General features: G+C 37.7%; 1 protein-coding gene across 1 annotated transcript; it reads right to left on the bottom strand.

Moving 5' to 3' along the window:
* Positions 1 to 337: 337 nt before the first annotated feature.
* On the bottom strand, positions 338 to 1523 carry LOC118654550 (non-histone chromosomal protein HMG-17-like). Its single transcript, XM_036305922.1, has one exon. The coding sequence runs from the start codon at positions 1426 to 1428 to the stop codon at positions 1156 to 1158; it is 273 nt and encodes a 90-aa protein (XP_036161815.1). The 5' UTR covers positions 1429 to 1523; the 3' UTR covers positions 338 to 1155.
* Positions 1524 to 13173: the final 11650 nt, after the last annotated feature.

Genomic DNA, 13173 nt, shown 5'->3' with positions numbered 1-13173 from the left:
GTATCTATTCTTTGAAAAAATGAAATGACTCATAGGTGACTCTTAGCCAAGAGTATTCTAGGGAGGAATTACTTTTTAATTTAAAAACTTTAAAAAATTTATTGATTTGAGAAAGAGATAAAAAAAGAGAGAGGGTGAGTGAGAGAAAAACACTGATTTGTTGTTCCACTTATTTATGTATTCATTGGTTGAATCTTGTATGTGCGCTGACTGTGTATTAAATTCTCAACCTTACCGAACTGGAACAACATGCTTACAAACTGAGCTACCCAGCCAGGGCTGAAAGGAATTTATTTATTTTATTTTATTTTATTTTATTTTATTTTTTTTTCCAAGCCAAACTGTATCCAGCTTTATTAAAGATACTTTTCATAAACAATCATGGTATTTCAGGCAGGACATGGGCAGACAATCGTTAACAGTATACAACAACTTCAAACTCCCTTCTTCAATGAACTACCAAAATCAGAAAGCCACTATAAAACCCAATGAAGTCTTCATCTGATGCTCCGAACAGGGAAAGTTTAGAGTGAGGGTTGACATTTCACATTGAGCATGTTGTGTAACCACTTTTCACAAGCCGACCCTGACTTTCAGGAAATGAAATGAAAATGGCAGAGAATATCAATCTGTAGATCCACAATCTAAAAAGGAACTGCTGCTCTTTTGAGGGATGCCATCTCAATAGTGACACTGGAAAGTCCAGATTGCCCAACATACTGGAAATCATTTTTTTTGGGTCAGGTCCCAATAGGTCTCTGGGCTTAAAAGAGCCAAAGTCTATGCTTAAAGTGGAGAGGGAGAAAAGGACATAAAAACGAATTTTAGTTTTCCCACACGACAAGGTGTTTGTGCCACGATGGTTAATGTGTGTCAACATCAAGAGATCCCTCCTCCCAGGAACCAAGAGGAAGTTTCTCAAAACTAGAAGGGAAAGGTATTTCCCCCCCATGTCAGTCCAGCTTTGGAGATATTCTATTAGTACTATATGTCCTTCCCCCAAAAAATAACAATGAAGTGTTCTGTGTGCTAACAACATAGCTTAAAAAAAAAAAAAGTAAAACAAAATTCTGCATTTTTATAAAACTTGATAAAAAATAGTATTTCAAACTGTACAGTCACCAGAAATACACAGTTATCAAAAATGCACACACTTCACTTGGCATCTCCAGCACCTTCAGCTTTCTGTGCCTGGTCTGTTTTGGCATCTCCATTTTCTGCAGGATTATTCCCATCTTTGCCAGCATCAGCTTTCCCCTTTTTCCCTTTCGGTACCTTCTCTCCCTTCTTTGCAGGGGCCTTTTTAGGCTTGGGCTCTGGCTTTGGAGGAGCAAGTTTAGCTGATAGCCTGGCGGATCTTCTCTGTGGTTCGTCCTTCACCTTGGCTTTATCTCCTTTAGCATCCCCTTCAGCCTTTCTCTTGGGCATGATGGCGATGGTGGCGGGACGTCCGAGCGGGACGCGGGGATGCAGCAGCGCGCGGGCCTTGCTCGGTCCGGGGGTCGATCTCGTCTCCTCACACTGCTCAGGAATTTATTTTTACACTTAAAAAATTTCTTTCATTTTTTGGGGGTCTTTTTAGGTTTTCTATCTTTACATATATAAATTTGGAAATTTATATTTTTCTAGAAAATTGTCAGTTTTAATTATACTTTCTAAGCTTTTCATTCAGTTGCAATTTTTATCCTTCAGACCTTTGAAACATCAGTATTTTCCTTCATTTAACTTTTCTGTTTGAATTTAGTTATGGATTTATTTAGCTAGGTTAATTTACCTCTATTTTTATGGTCATCAACTCATCAGCCTATGTATCACAGACTTTTTCTTTGAAATAAAAGCAATTTTGATCTTATTTAAGATTATAAACTTTTTAGTGGAATAAGAGTCTATCCCTCTTTGTTATTCAGGTCAGTATAAAAGAAACCTGATTTCTTACTACTTGAAGTCTTAATTAAAGCACAAGTGCCTGATAACAATATACTATAATTTCAGACAAAGTATCTAAATGCAAATAATCAGCTTTTTGTTTGTTCAATGTCCAATTCTGGTGATTAAAATGAAAGTTGTTATCAACATCATGCTTGCCAATATTGAAAATAATCAGCTGTTTCTTTACCATCCATGTTTCTAAAAGATCTTTCTACATGGCTGCAAATACATACAATTTAACTTATTAATTTCTTTACATGTGTATATAACTGCTTCTTCTCGGCAGAGTTTCTTCTAAATGACTACTGAGAATAATATGGAATATCTATTTTATTCTGTTTCCATTCAATAACATGAGGGCCATGGGATTTTCAAAAGGTATGGAAGTAATAAAACCCATGCTCATATACAAATAAAACTGACATTAGTTCAACTGGATAGACGCTTGAGTAGATGAATCTTATATTCTCAAATAAATCATTACTTTGAAATAATTCTTGCTTTAGACTTGTTGCTATGTGCTGGATTTTTAGATTTCCTAAAGTTTAAGCAAAAAGATTACTTAAGCTTGAAAAAAAAATCCTGTGTGACTTGACCTTCTTTGAAGGGGATTTAGTGTCTTTTTTAAAAACTAATGCTGGCAGGGAGAACCAAGATAGTGGCATAGGTAAACACCTATACTTGCTGCCTCTCACAACCACATCAAAATTACAACTAAAAGGCAGAACAACAACCACCCAGAACTGTGGGAAAGCTGGCTGAGTGGAAGTTCCACAACTAGAGAGGTGAAGAAAGCGCACTGAGACTAGTAAGAGGTGCAGAGGCACGGAAAGTGCTGGCACCTGGATGTGCTGCTCTTTAAATCAGGAGGGAGATACAAGCTCCTGCTTGCTCTGAACTCCAGTTCCAGGTGAGACTGGGGGACGCATGCACATACAGGGATAAAATGGATTGTCTGGAATTGGGACAGGAACGCGAGGGCAGCTTTCTCTCAGAGGTGCTTGCAGCGTTCATTGTTCCTGCATGGGGGCACTGGGCATGGAGACCCCGGGACCTCACTGGTGCAGGGCTGACTGGCAGCCATTGCTGTTTGCTCTGCCCTGGTGATTCCCAGAGACCCCGCCCCACCCAATTTACAACTCCACCCAAGCTGTGTCCATTGGCTTTTGCATATGAATGGCCTGTCCTTTCTCCACCAAAAACCTGTCAAATTGCAGCTGGGTCAGAGAGCCCCAGAGCTTCCAAAATAAGGCCCAAGGCCTGGCAGCAGCAGCCTGCCTTGCTTCACAGCTGGACCTCATCTGGGCACTTCCAAACTCCATACAAAGAGGAGGAATCTGCAGATGTCTCTGCAGCTCCTTCTGGGTGGCTCCAGACAGTGGCTGACCTTGCACCTCCTTGGAGATCCAAGAGCCAGTGTATCCAGTGGTCAGAGTGAGACCATACCAGATTACAACTCTTCACATCCATAAGAGACACACTCAAGAGGCAGACTCAGTGAGCACCAAAGCCCCACTGAAGCAAGTCCTGTCCCATAAGGGTGTCTCCTGCGCAACAGATCTTCCAGTGTAGACACAGCTGGTCATCACAGCCAAATGGCCTGGAGGTCAATCCCTCCCAGTGATACCAACAGCAATCAAGGGTTAACTACAGCAGGACTGTGCAGACAGCCCACAAAGGGGTGCACCAAGAGCATCCACCTCGGGTGACTGGGGAGGCTGAGCCACTGGGCCCTATAGGACACCTACCACACAAGGCCACTCTATCAACTCAAGGAGACTTAGCAGCTATCCAGTACATAGAAATAAACACAGGGAAGCCGCCAAAATATGGAGACAAAGAAACAAGTCACAAATGAAATAAATGGATTAAAAGCAAAATACTGGATATAGAGTTCAAAACCACAGTTATAAGGTTACTCAAGAATCTTCTAGAAACCTCCAAAAGATTTAGTGAGACCCTCAAGGATATGAAAAAGGACCAATCAGAAATTAAGCATACACTGACTGAAATAAAGAATAATATACAGAAATTCAACAGCAGACTAGAGGATCCCAAGAATCAAGTCAAAGATTTGAAATATGAAGAAGCAAAAAACACCCAACTGGAAAAGCAAAAAGAAAAAAGAATCCAAAAATGTGAAGATAGTGTAAGGAGCCTCTGGGATAACTTTAAGCATACCAACATCCAGAGAGAGCAATATACTGAAACCCTACTTGAAAATAATGACAGAAAACCTCCCCTACCTGGTGAAATAAATAGACTTGCAAGTCCAGGAAGCGCAGAGAACCCCAAACAAGAGGAATCCAAAGAGGACCACACCAAGACACATCATAATTAAAATACCAAGGGCAAAAGACAAAGAGAGAATCTTTAAAGCAGCAAGAGAAAAACAATTACCTACAAGGGAGTACCCATATAACTGTCAGCTGATTTCTCAACAGAAACTATGCAGGACAGAAGGGAGTGGCAAGAAATATTCAAAGTGATGAATAGCAAGAACCTACAACCAAGATTACTCGACCCATCATTTAGAATTGAAGGTCAGATAAAGAGCTTCACAGACAGCTAAAGGAGTTCATCACCACCAAACCAGAATTATATGAAATGCTGAAGAGTATTTTCTAAGAAGAGGAAAATGAAGAAAAAGGTAAAAAATAAAAATTATGAACAACAAAGTGACAACAAATACATACCTATCCACAAGTGAACCTAAAAATCAAATGAATAAAAACCCTGATGAACAGAACAGACTGGTGAATGTAATAGAATCAGGGGCATGGAAAGGGAGCAGACTGACAATTCTTGGAAAGAAGGGGTTGTGGGGGGTGGGGGAAGAGATTGGACAAAGAGCTTATACCTATGGATGAGGTCAGTGAGGAGGTGGGGAAGGCCTGGAGTGGGGTGGGAACCTGGTGGAGGGAAGCTATGGGGAGAAAAAAGAGGAACATCTATAATAATCTGAACAATAAAGATTTAAAAAATAAATAAATAAAAAATAAAAATCTATGCATAACTGAAAAAAAAAACTAATGCAAAGAGGCTAATATTCAAACATGTGAATTACTATAGACTGTCTAGATTTGATTTCTCCAATATAAGTTTATGACGATCTATTTCTTTATTATTTGTTTGTGAACTGAAGACCCATATTAGTCATTTAGAAGAGTTGAAACTTACTTTGTTTTAAAAATTCTATTGGAGGGTGGGATTTCATATCATTTTATGAATGGTGTTTAAGTGCAATAAAGTTTATCTTATATGCTAGAAAACCTGAAACAATAGATAAGAAAAATGGGCATATATGCTAAACTACAAAGATATCAAATTACTTTAAAATTTCATTTTTAAACCAGTGTTTCCCAAACTGTTTTGCAGAAAACATCTGTTTCAGAATGACTGGGGTGCCTGCTAAAATGCAGATTCCTAGGAGCTATTTTAAACTTAAGGAATTAGAATATTTAGGGGTAATGTTACAGAATCAACATTTTAACAAATTTACCAATTGATTCTTATCAACAATAAAGCTTGAGAATCATTGTCTCCCATTTCTTCTTCTTTTTTTTTTATAAGATGTTACCAACAGTTAGCCTTTTTTTATTTTATTTATTTATTTATTTATTTATTTTTTTATTATTAGTTAAGGTATTACAAATGTGTCCTCATCCCCCCCATTAACCCCCAACCTCCCCCCCACACACACTCATGCTCCCATCAGTTAGCCTTTTTTTAAAAAAATATATTTTATTGATTTTTTACAGAGAGGAAGGGAGAGGGATAGTTAGAAACATCGATGAGAGAGAAACATCGACCAGCTGCCTCCTGCACACCCCCCACTGGGGATGTGCCCACAACCCAGGTACATGCCCTTGACCGGAATCGAACCTGGGACCCTTCAGTCTGCAGGCCGACGCTCTATCCACTGAGCCAAACCGGTTTGGCTCCCATTTCTTCTTGAATCATCTTTAATCCTTGGCTATCCTTTCCCCCAACTTATAATCTCCAATTGGTTGTCAATTTCTGATGATATTGTTACCATTGTAATTCACTAGTTATTAATAACAGGAATGAATCAAAAGGAAAGCCAGACATTATAGGCATGTCATTTGGACAGCTTCACCAAGAAGCTGTAACTTTATGCTCCCTAGGGAACCACCGGCCCATTCCTCACAAATTAGTGGGGGCAAGGGCCCAGACAAATGGGGAAGATAGGCACATGTGCAGTAAAGTCAGAATGAATAGGGAAGATGCCTATCAGTCAACAGAGACCATTGGCCAGAGGGGGCAGGGCCAATGCAAGCCTGTGAAAATGTGGGAATACATAATCCCCTAGACCAGTGGTTCTCAACTTGTGGGTCGCGACCCCTTTGGGGGTCGAACGACCCTTTCACAGGGGTCGCCTAAGACCATCAAAAAACACATATATAATTACATATTGTTTTTGTGATTAATCACTATGCTTTAATTATGTTCAATTTGTAACAATGAAAACACATCCTGCATATCAGATATTTACATTACAATTCATAACAGTAGCAACATTACAGTTATGAAGTAGCAACAAAAATAATTTTATGGTTGGGGGTCACCACAACATGAGGAACTGTATTAAAGGGTCGTGGCATTAGGAACGTTGAGAACCACTGCCCTAGATAAAGGAATTCTTTCTCATTTGCCTCTAGGCACTCTTGCATTTGCTCATGTTCCCTTAGTAGCCATATGGCCTTGTGGACCCCACATGAAATGGACTGATGCACTGCAACTGGGAACACAAACTAAGCTAGCTTAATGCTCAACTGAGCACTTTCCCAAAATGGAGTGGAAACTCTGGGCAATGGCTTTAATTCTAGCCCTATTGAAGGCACAGCTGGATTTCTTCCTTAGGGAGATGTAAAGGGAAATGGTATCTTGGAAACTCAAGGATTTGATTCCAGAGTGGTTGGGCATCGACCTATGAACCAGGAGGTCAGAGTTCAGTTCCGCGTCAGGGCACATGCCCTAGTTGTGGGCTTGATCCCCAGTGGGGGGCATGTGGGAAGCAGCCAGTTGATGATTCTCTCTCATCATTGATGTATTTCTCTGTCTCCCTCTCCCTTATTCTCTGAAATCAATAAACATATATTTTAAAAAATATAATTTAGGCCTAAGCCTTATCCTTACTTATGGAGCTCTTCATGAAATGGACAATTTTAATAAAATAAAGTTTTTATTATGACACGATATGCTCCAGGGACTATGAGAGAGTCAAGGAGAGCTACCCAAATCATTTTCTGGAAGAAATGGATGGTGGTTACCCAAAAAAGATGTTTATACCTTATTCCTAAAGTAAAAGGAGTAAACTAGACTAAAAGGTAAGGCAATGGCATTTCAGGCAGAGGAAATATATGGAAAGGCATAATGGTAAAAAAAAAAGCTTGTGCTTGGGGAAATAGAAAAACTGTCTTTATTCAAGTGTGTAGTGAGAGATAGGTAAGCATGAAATTAATCTGGGACATAGTTAAGATCAAGATCATAGGAACTGTTTTATACACAGTGAGGAATTTGGACTTTATCCAGAAGTACATAAATATCCACTGAAAAAAATTAAGAGAAAGATAAATATGATCAGATTTGCATATTTTCTGTGTTGATAAATTTGATTTGCCAATACCTTGCAATTTAGAAATATAATACTGGCTACTATGTGGAAAATAGATTTTATATGGGGCATATTGGAGGTAGTGAGTACAGTTAGGTGACAATTGAAATAATTCAGATCAGAGGGGAAACTAGGGAAGAGTTAGAAGGGATACAGAAGTGAAAATCAAGGAACTACTTAAAACTTTAAATAAGCAGGAAAAGATGGTTGTTTGAATGTAGAACATGATAACTGTTAGGTTTCTAGAATGAATGACTAAGGAGAATTGGGTGTCACAATCTGAGATAAAGTAAATAGGACAAAGAGCTGATTTGGGAAGTAGAGATGATAAGTTCCATAAAGGATATGTTTAGGTATAGATGCTTATTGGAAATTTGTATAAAAATCCTATGTAGGGGCCCTGGCTGGGTAGCTCAGTTGGTTAGAGCATCATACTGATATGTATTTATAATATAATTTCAGAAGTGATAAACCACCACTTTTGCCATATTTATTGGTCACAAAGACCAATTCTGGGAGAGTATCCAAATACGCAGGGGTTTGGATACCAGGAGGAAGCAGGGATCACAAGAAGTTGTTTTGTTGCATAGCTAATACAAATATCAACATTATTTTTTTTATTCAGAGTTTTCCATCATAAAAAGAAGTATAGTTTCCATTTCCTCTTACAACACAATTGTTTTTTTATCATCATTGTCATCATCATCTATAAAGAAAGCTATTTTACAATTGCATGCTGTTTTTTCAATCTTATTTCCCATTATGCCCTTCATGCAATATACCTGAATATTAGTGTGGTGTATTGAGATGAGGTCAGATTCTGTGTTGATAAATTTGATTTGCCAATACCTTGCTGAGTATTTTTGCATCTTCATTCATCAGGGATACTGGCCTCTAGTTATCTTTCTCATAATATCCTTATCTGGCTTTAATATCAGGGTGATGCTGGCCTCATAATATGAGTTTGGAATATTCCCTTCTCTTCAGTTTTTTGGAATAGTTTGAGAAGGATTGGCATTAATTCTTCTTTAAATAGTTGGTAAAATTAATCATGAAGCCATCTGGTCCTGGGATTTTCTTTATTGGAATGTTTTTGATTACTGATTCAATCTTCTTATTTGTTACCAGTGTATTCAGATTTTCTATTCTTCACGATTCAATTTTGGTAGACTGTATGTTTCTTAGGAATTTACCTACTTCTTTGTTATCCAATTTGTTGGTGTATAATTGTTCATTATAAGCTGTTATGATTATTTGTATTTCTCTGGTATAAGTGTTAATATCTCATCTTTCACTTATAATTTTATTTATTTTAGTTCTCTTTTTTTCCTTTTTTACTCTAGGTGAAGGTTTGTAATTTTTTTCTTTCTTTTCAAAAAAATCAAATCTCAGCTTTTTTTTTATCTTTTCTATTGTCTCTCTAGTCTCTATTTCATTTATTTCTGCTTTAATCTTTATTATTTATTTCCTACTGCTAACTTTGAGCCTAGTTTGTTCTTTTTTAATTTTATTAAGGTGTAAAGTTAGGTATTTAATTTGAGATCTTTCCCTAGCCCAGTGGTTCTCAACCTGTGGGTCGCGACCCCTTTGGGGGTCGAACGATCCTTTCACAGGGGTCGCCTAAGACCATCGGAAAACACATATATAATACATATTGTTTTTGTGATTAATCACTATGCTTTAATTATGTTCAATTTGTAACAATGAAAACACATCCTGCATATCAGATATTTGCATTATGATTCATAACAGTAGCAAAATTACAGTTATGAAGTAGCAACGAAAATAATTTTATGGTTGAGGGTCTCCACAACATGAGGAACTGTATTAAAGGGTCGTGGCATTAGGAAGGTTGAGAACCACTGCTTTAGTCCCTCATAGCTGTAGTCATGGAGCAGCCCTGTCTGCCCAGAGACCTGTTCAGAGATAAGCTCTTCCATGTCCCTGAAAGCAGACCAGCCAAACTCAGTCCAATTGTGGAGGCTGAAGCAGCCCTGTGATGGGCTTCAGCTTTACTCAACCCAAGTGCAGGGGCAGTCATAATTGACCCAGAACCCAGCAGGTAGCATGCCTAGACATGCCTTTGGAGACAGGCCTGCAGACCTCGTCCCCAAACTGTGGACACTGAAGCAGCCCTGTGATTTGGTTCTAACCCCTTTCAGCTATGGTCAGGAGCAAGTCTAGGAACCCACCTAATGACTCAGCAGGAGCCATCCCAGGGACCTGGCCAGAACCATGCATGTCCATGCATCTGGTAACAGGCCCTCTAATTGTGGAATCCACTGTAGACCCAAAAGCAGCCACTGGACCTGGCTCCAAGTCTTCTCTACTGTGATCCTGGAGGTAATACAATCTGTCTGGAGAACTAACAAGAGATCTTTATCTGCCAAAACCATCTTTAAAGAGTTGAAGAGGTCTTTGCTCCTTCAAATGCGTAGGCACCAATGCAAGGCTACATAGATCATGAAAAATTGGGCAAACATGACACCACCAAAGGAAACTAATAAAGCTCCAGTAACCAAACCCAAATAAGTATTGCCTGACAAGGGTATCAAAATAATGATCTTAAAGAAGCATGTTGTTCAAATTTTGATACTTAGTTTTAATTTAGTAACTTTAAAAAAATGAACAATAATACATCTGCTTCAATATGATTTATGAGTATTAAATGTTAATATATGTTAAGGACCAGGCAGAGTTCCAGGTACAAAATAAGTGCTCAGTAAATGGGAGCTATTTTGATTAATATCAAGACAAATATTTCTGCTCACATTTCCCCTCTATATCCCAAACTTTCTAGATTCCATGTTTTTTCCAGGGCTTACTCTGCCAGGAATACTCTTTGCATTCCCTTATACATAGTCATATAATACCCAGTCTTAAAAGTCAAGATCAAATTTTCTTCTCTTCTTCCCAAATTCTGGCTGGAGGGATTTTTCACTACATATTATGGCTACTTGTATGCATATCTAAGTCCCCAATTAGCCCACAAACTCTGAGAGATTATTTGTGCTCTTCATCTTTTATCTCCCACAGTACCTATTACAGTACCATGAATTTTATTAGCAACTCAACAAATCTTCTGTGAAAAAAGAAAAATGGCAAAAACCAAACAAACAAAAAACAACAACACAAGAAAACAAACCCAAATTCTTTTTTAAAAATTTATTTTATTTTTAAGAGTAGTAGAGATGTCCCCCATTTTTCCTCCTTTGCCCCGCTCCACCCATCTCCCACCCCATCCCAGGCCTTCACCTGTCTATTGTCTGTGTCCATGGGCTATGACTAATGACTACTTATAAAAACCCTTCACCTTTTTCACTCATTCCCCTCAAAACCCTTTCCATCTGGCAACCATCAAAATGTTCTCTCTATATATGAGTCTGTTTCTGTTCTGCTTGTTTATTTATTTAGATTTTAGATTTAATTGTTGATAGAAATGTATTTATTGCCATATTATTGTTCATGTTTTTTATCTTTTTTTTTTCAATTCTACTTGGAGAGGCACTCAGTGGATGCCACCTATATTTAATTCATTTGAAGGCTCATGGGTGAATTTCATAAAAGCAAGTGAATTCATAAAAAAAAAAAATCAAGTGAATACATATTGTACTCAATTTCCCATCTTCTGTTCCAGTAAAAATAAAAATGAGTAAGAATCTGGTTTTGATCCTCACTATCTATTACCCAATATTTTCCTAATATATAGGCTCGTAATCTCTTTTTTTCTCCTTTTTCTTAAATAAGACCGTTTAACATTTCTTGTAATACTGATTTGGTGGTGGTGAACTCCTTTAGCTTTTTCTTGTTCTTGAAGCTCTTTATTTACCTTCAATTCTAAATGATAGCTTTGGTGGGTAGAATAATCTTGGTTGTATGTCCTTGCTTTTCATCACTTTGAATATTTCTTGCCACTCCTTTCTGTCCTGAAAAGTTTCTGTTGAGAAATCAGATAATAGTCATACCTCCCTTGAAGGTAACTAACTGCTTTTCTCTTGCTGCTTTAAAGATTCTGTCTTTGTCTTTAACCTTTGGCATTTTAATTACGATGTGTCTTGATGTGAGCCTCTTTGGATTCCTCTTGTTTGGAACTCTCTATGCTTACTGGGCTTATATGTCTATTTCACCATAAATGGAAGTTTTCTGTCATTTTTTTCAAGTAGGGTTTCAATTTCTTACTTTCTTTCTTCTCCTCCCAGCACTTCTATGATGTGAATATTGGTATGCTTGAAGTTGTCCCAAAGGCTCCTTACACTATCTTCATATTTTTGTATTCCCTTTTCTTTTTGCTGTCCTCATTGTGTGTTTTTTGCTTCCTCATATTCCAAAATTGCTGATTTGATTCTTGGCATCCTGTACTCTACTGCTGATTACCTGTAAATTATTCTTCATTTCAGTTAATGTATCCTTCATTTCTAACTAGTCATTTTTCATGTCTTTGAAGTTCTAACCAAGGCCCTTGAAGTTCTCACTAAGTTCCTTGAAGGTCTCAGTAAGTTCCCTAAGCATCCTTATAACCATTGTTTTGAACTCTGTATCTGGTAGTTTTCTTGCTTTTTTTTTCATTTGGTTCTTTTTCTGGTGCATTCTGTTCTTTTATTTGTGACATATTTCTTTTCTCCACATTTTGGCTGATTCCCTGTGTTTATTATTTTATTTTTTAATTTAAATTATTTATTGTTTAAAGTATTACATATGTCATCTCCTTTTTACCCCACTGACCTCTCTCTGGCCATTCCCACACCCCAGCACATGCCCCCACCCCCCTACTATCTGTGCCCATAGGTTATGCTTATATGCATGCATACAAGTCCTTTGGTTGATCTCTTACCGCCCCCCCCACCCCCAACACACACACACCTTTCCTTTGAGCTTAGACGGTCTGTTTGATGCTTCTATGTTTCTGGATCTATTTTTGATCATCAGTTTATGTTCATTATATTCCACAAATGAGTGAGATCATGTGATATTTGTCTTTCTCTGATTTCAGTGTGTCTAAGTATGGACGTACTTTAATTTAATACTGCATGGAACTTGATGTATTTCTTGAAACTGAGTATTAATGTTTTTCAATTGTGGAAAGTTCTCAAATATGACATGCTGAGATATTCATAATATTTGAAGTCCTAATAAACATATGTTAGACATTATTATTATTCATTTGAATATTTAAACCTCTACTGAACAATTACAATCTCTTTTTTTAAAAATATATTTTATTGACTTTTTTACAGAGAGGAAGGGAGAGGGATAGAGAGTTAGAAACATCAATGAGAGAGAAGCATCGATCAGCTGCCTCCTGCACACCCCCCACTGGGGATGTGCCTGCAACCAAGGTACATGCCCTTGACCGGAATCGAACCTGGGACCCTTCAGTCCACAGGCCGACGCTCTATCCAGTGAGCCAAACCAGCCAGGGCTACAATCTCTTTAATCTTCTGTACTTTATTCTGGATAACTTCTTCAGAACTAGCTTTCACTTTTAAAAATTTATTTCTTATTTTTTTATTAAACTGCTGCTTTAAAAAGTCTATTGGATTTTAAAATTTTCTATAGAAATAATTGTAAAGATTATTTTCAGAAGTGCTATTGATATCTTTTCAAAT

Source organism: Myotis myotis, unplaced genomic scaffold, assembly GCF_014108235.1.
Source record: "Myotis myotis isolate mMyoMyo1 unplaced genomic scaffold, mMyoMyo1.p scaffold_m19_p_4, whole genome shotgun sequence".
Taxonomy (NCBI): Eukaryota; Metazoa; Chordata; class Mammalia; order Chiroptera; family Vespertilionidae; genus Myotis; species Myotis myotis.
The sequence above is the reverse complement of the archived record's forward strand: the minus strand, read 5'-3'. Positions and strand labels throughout refer to the sequence as shown.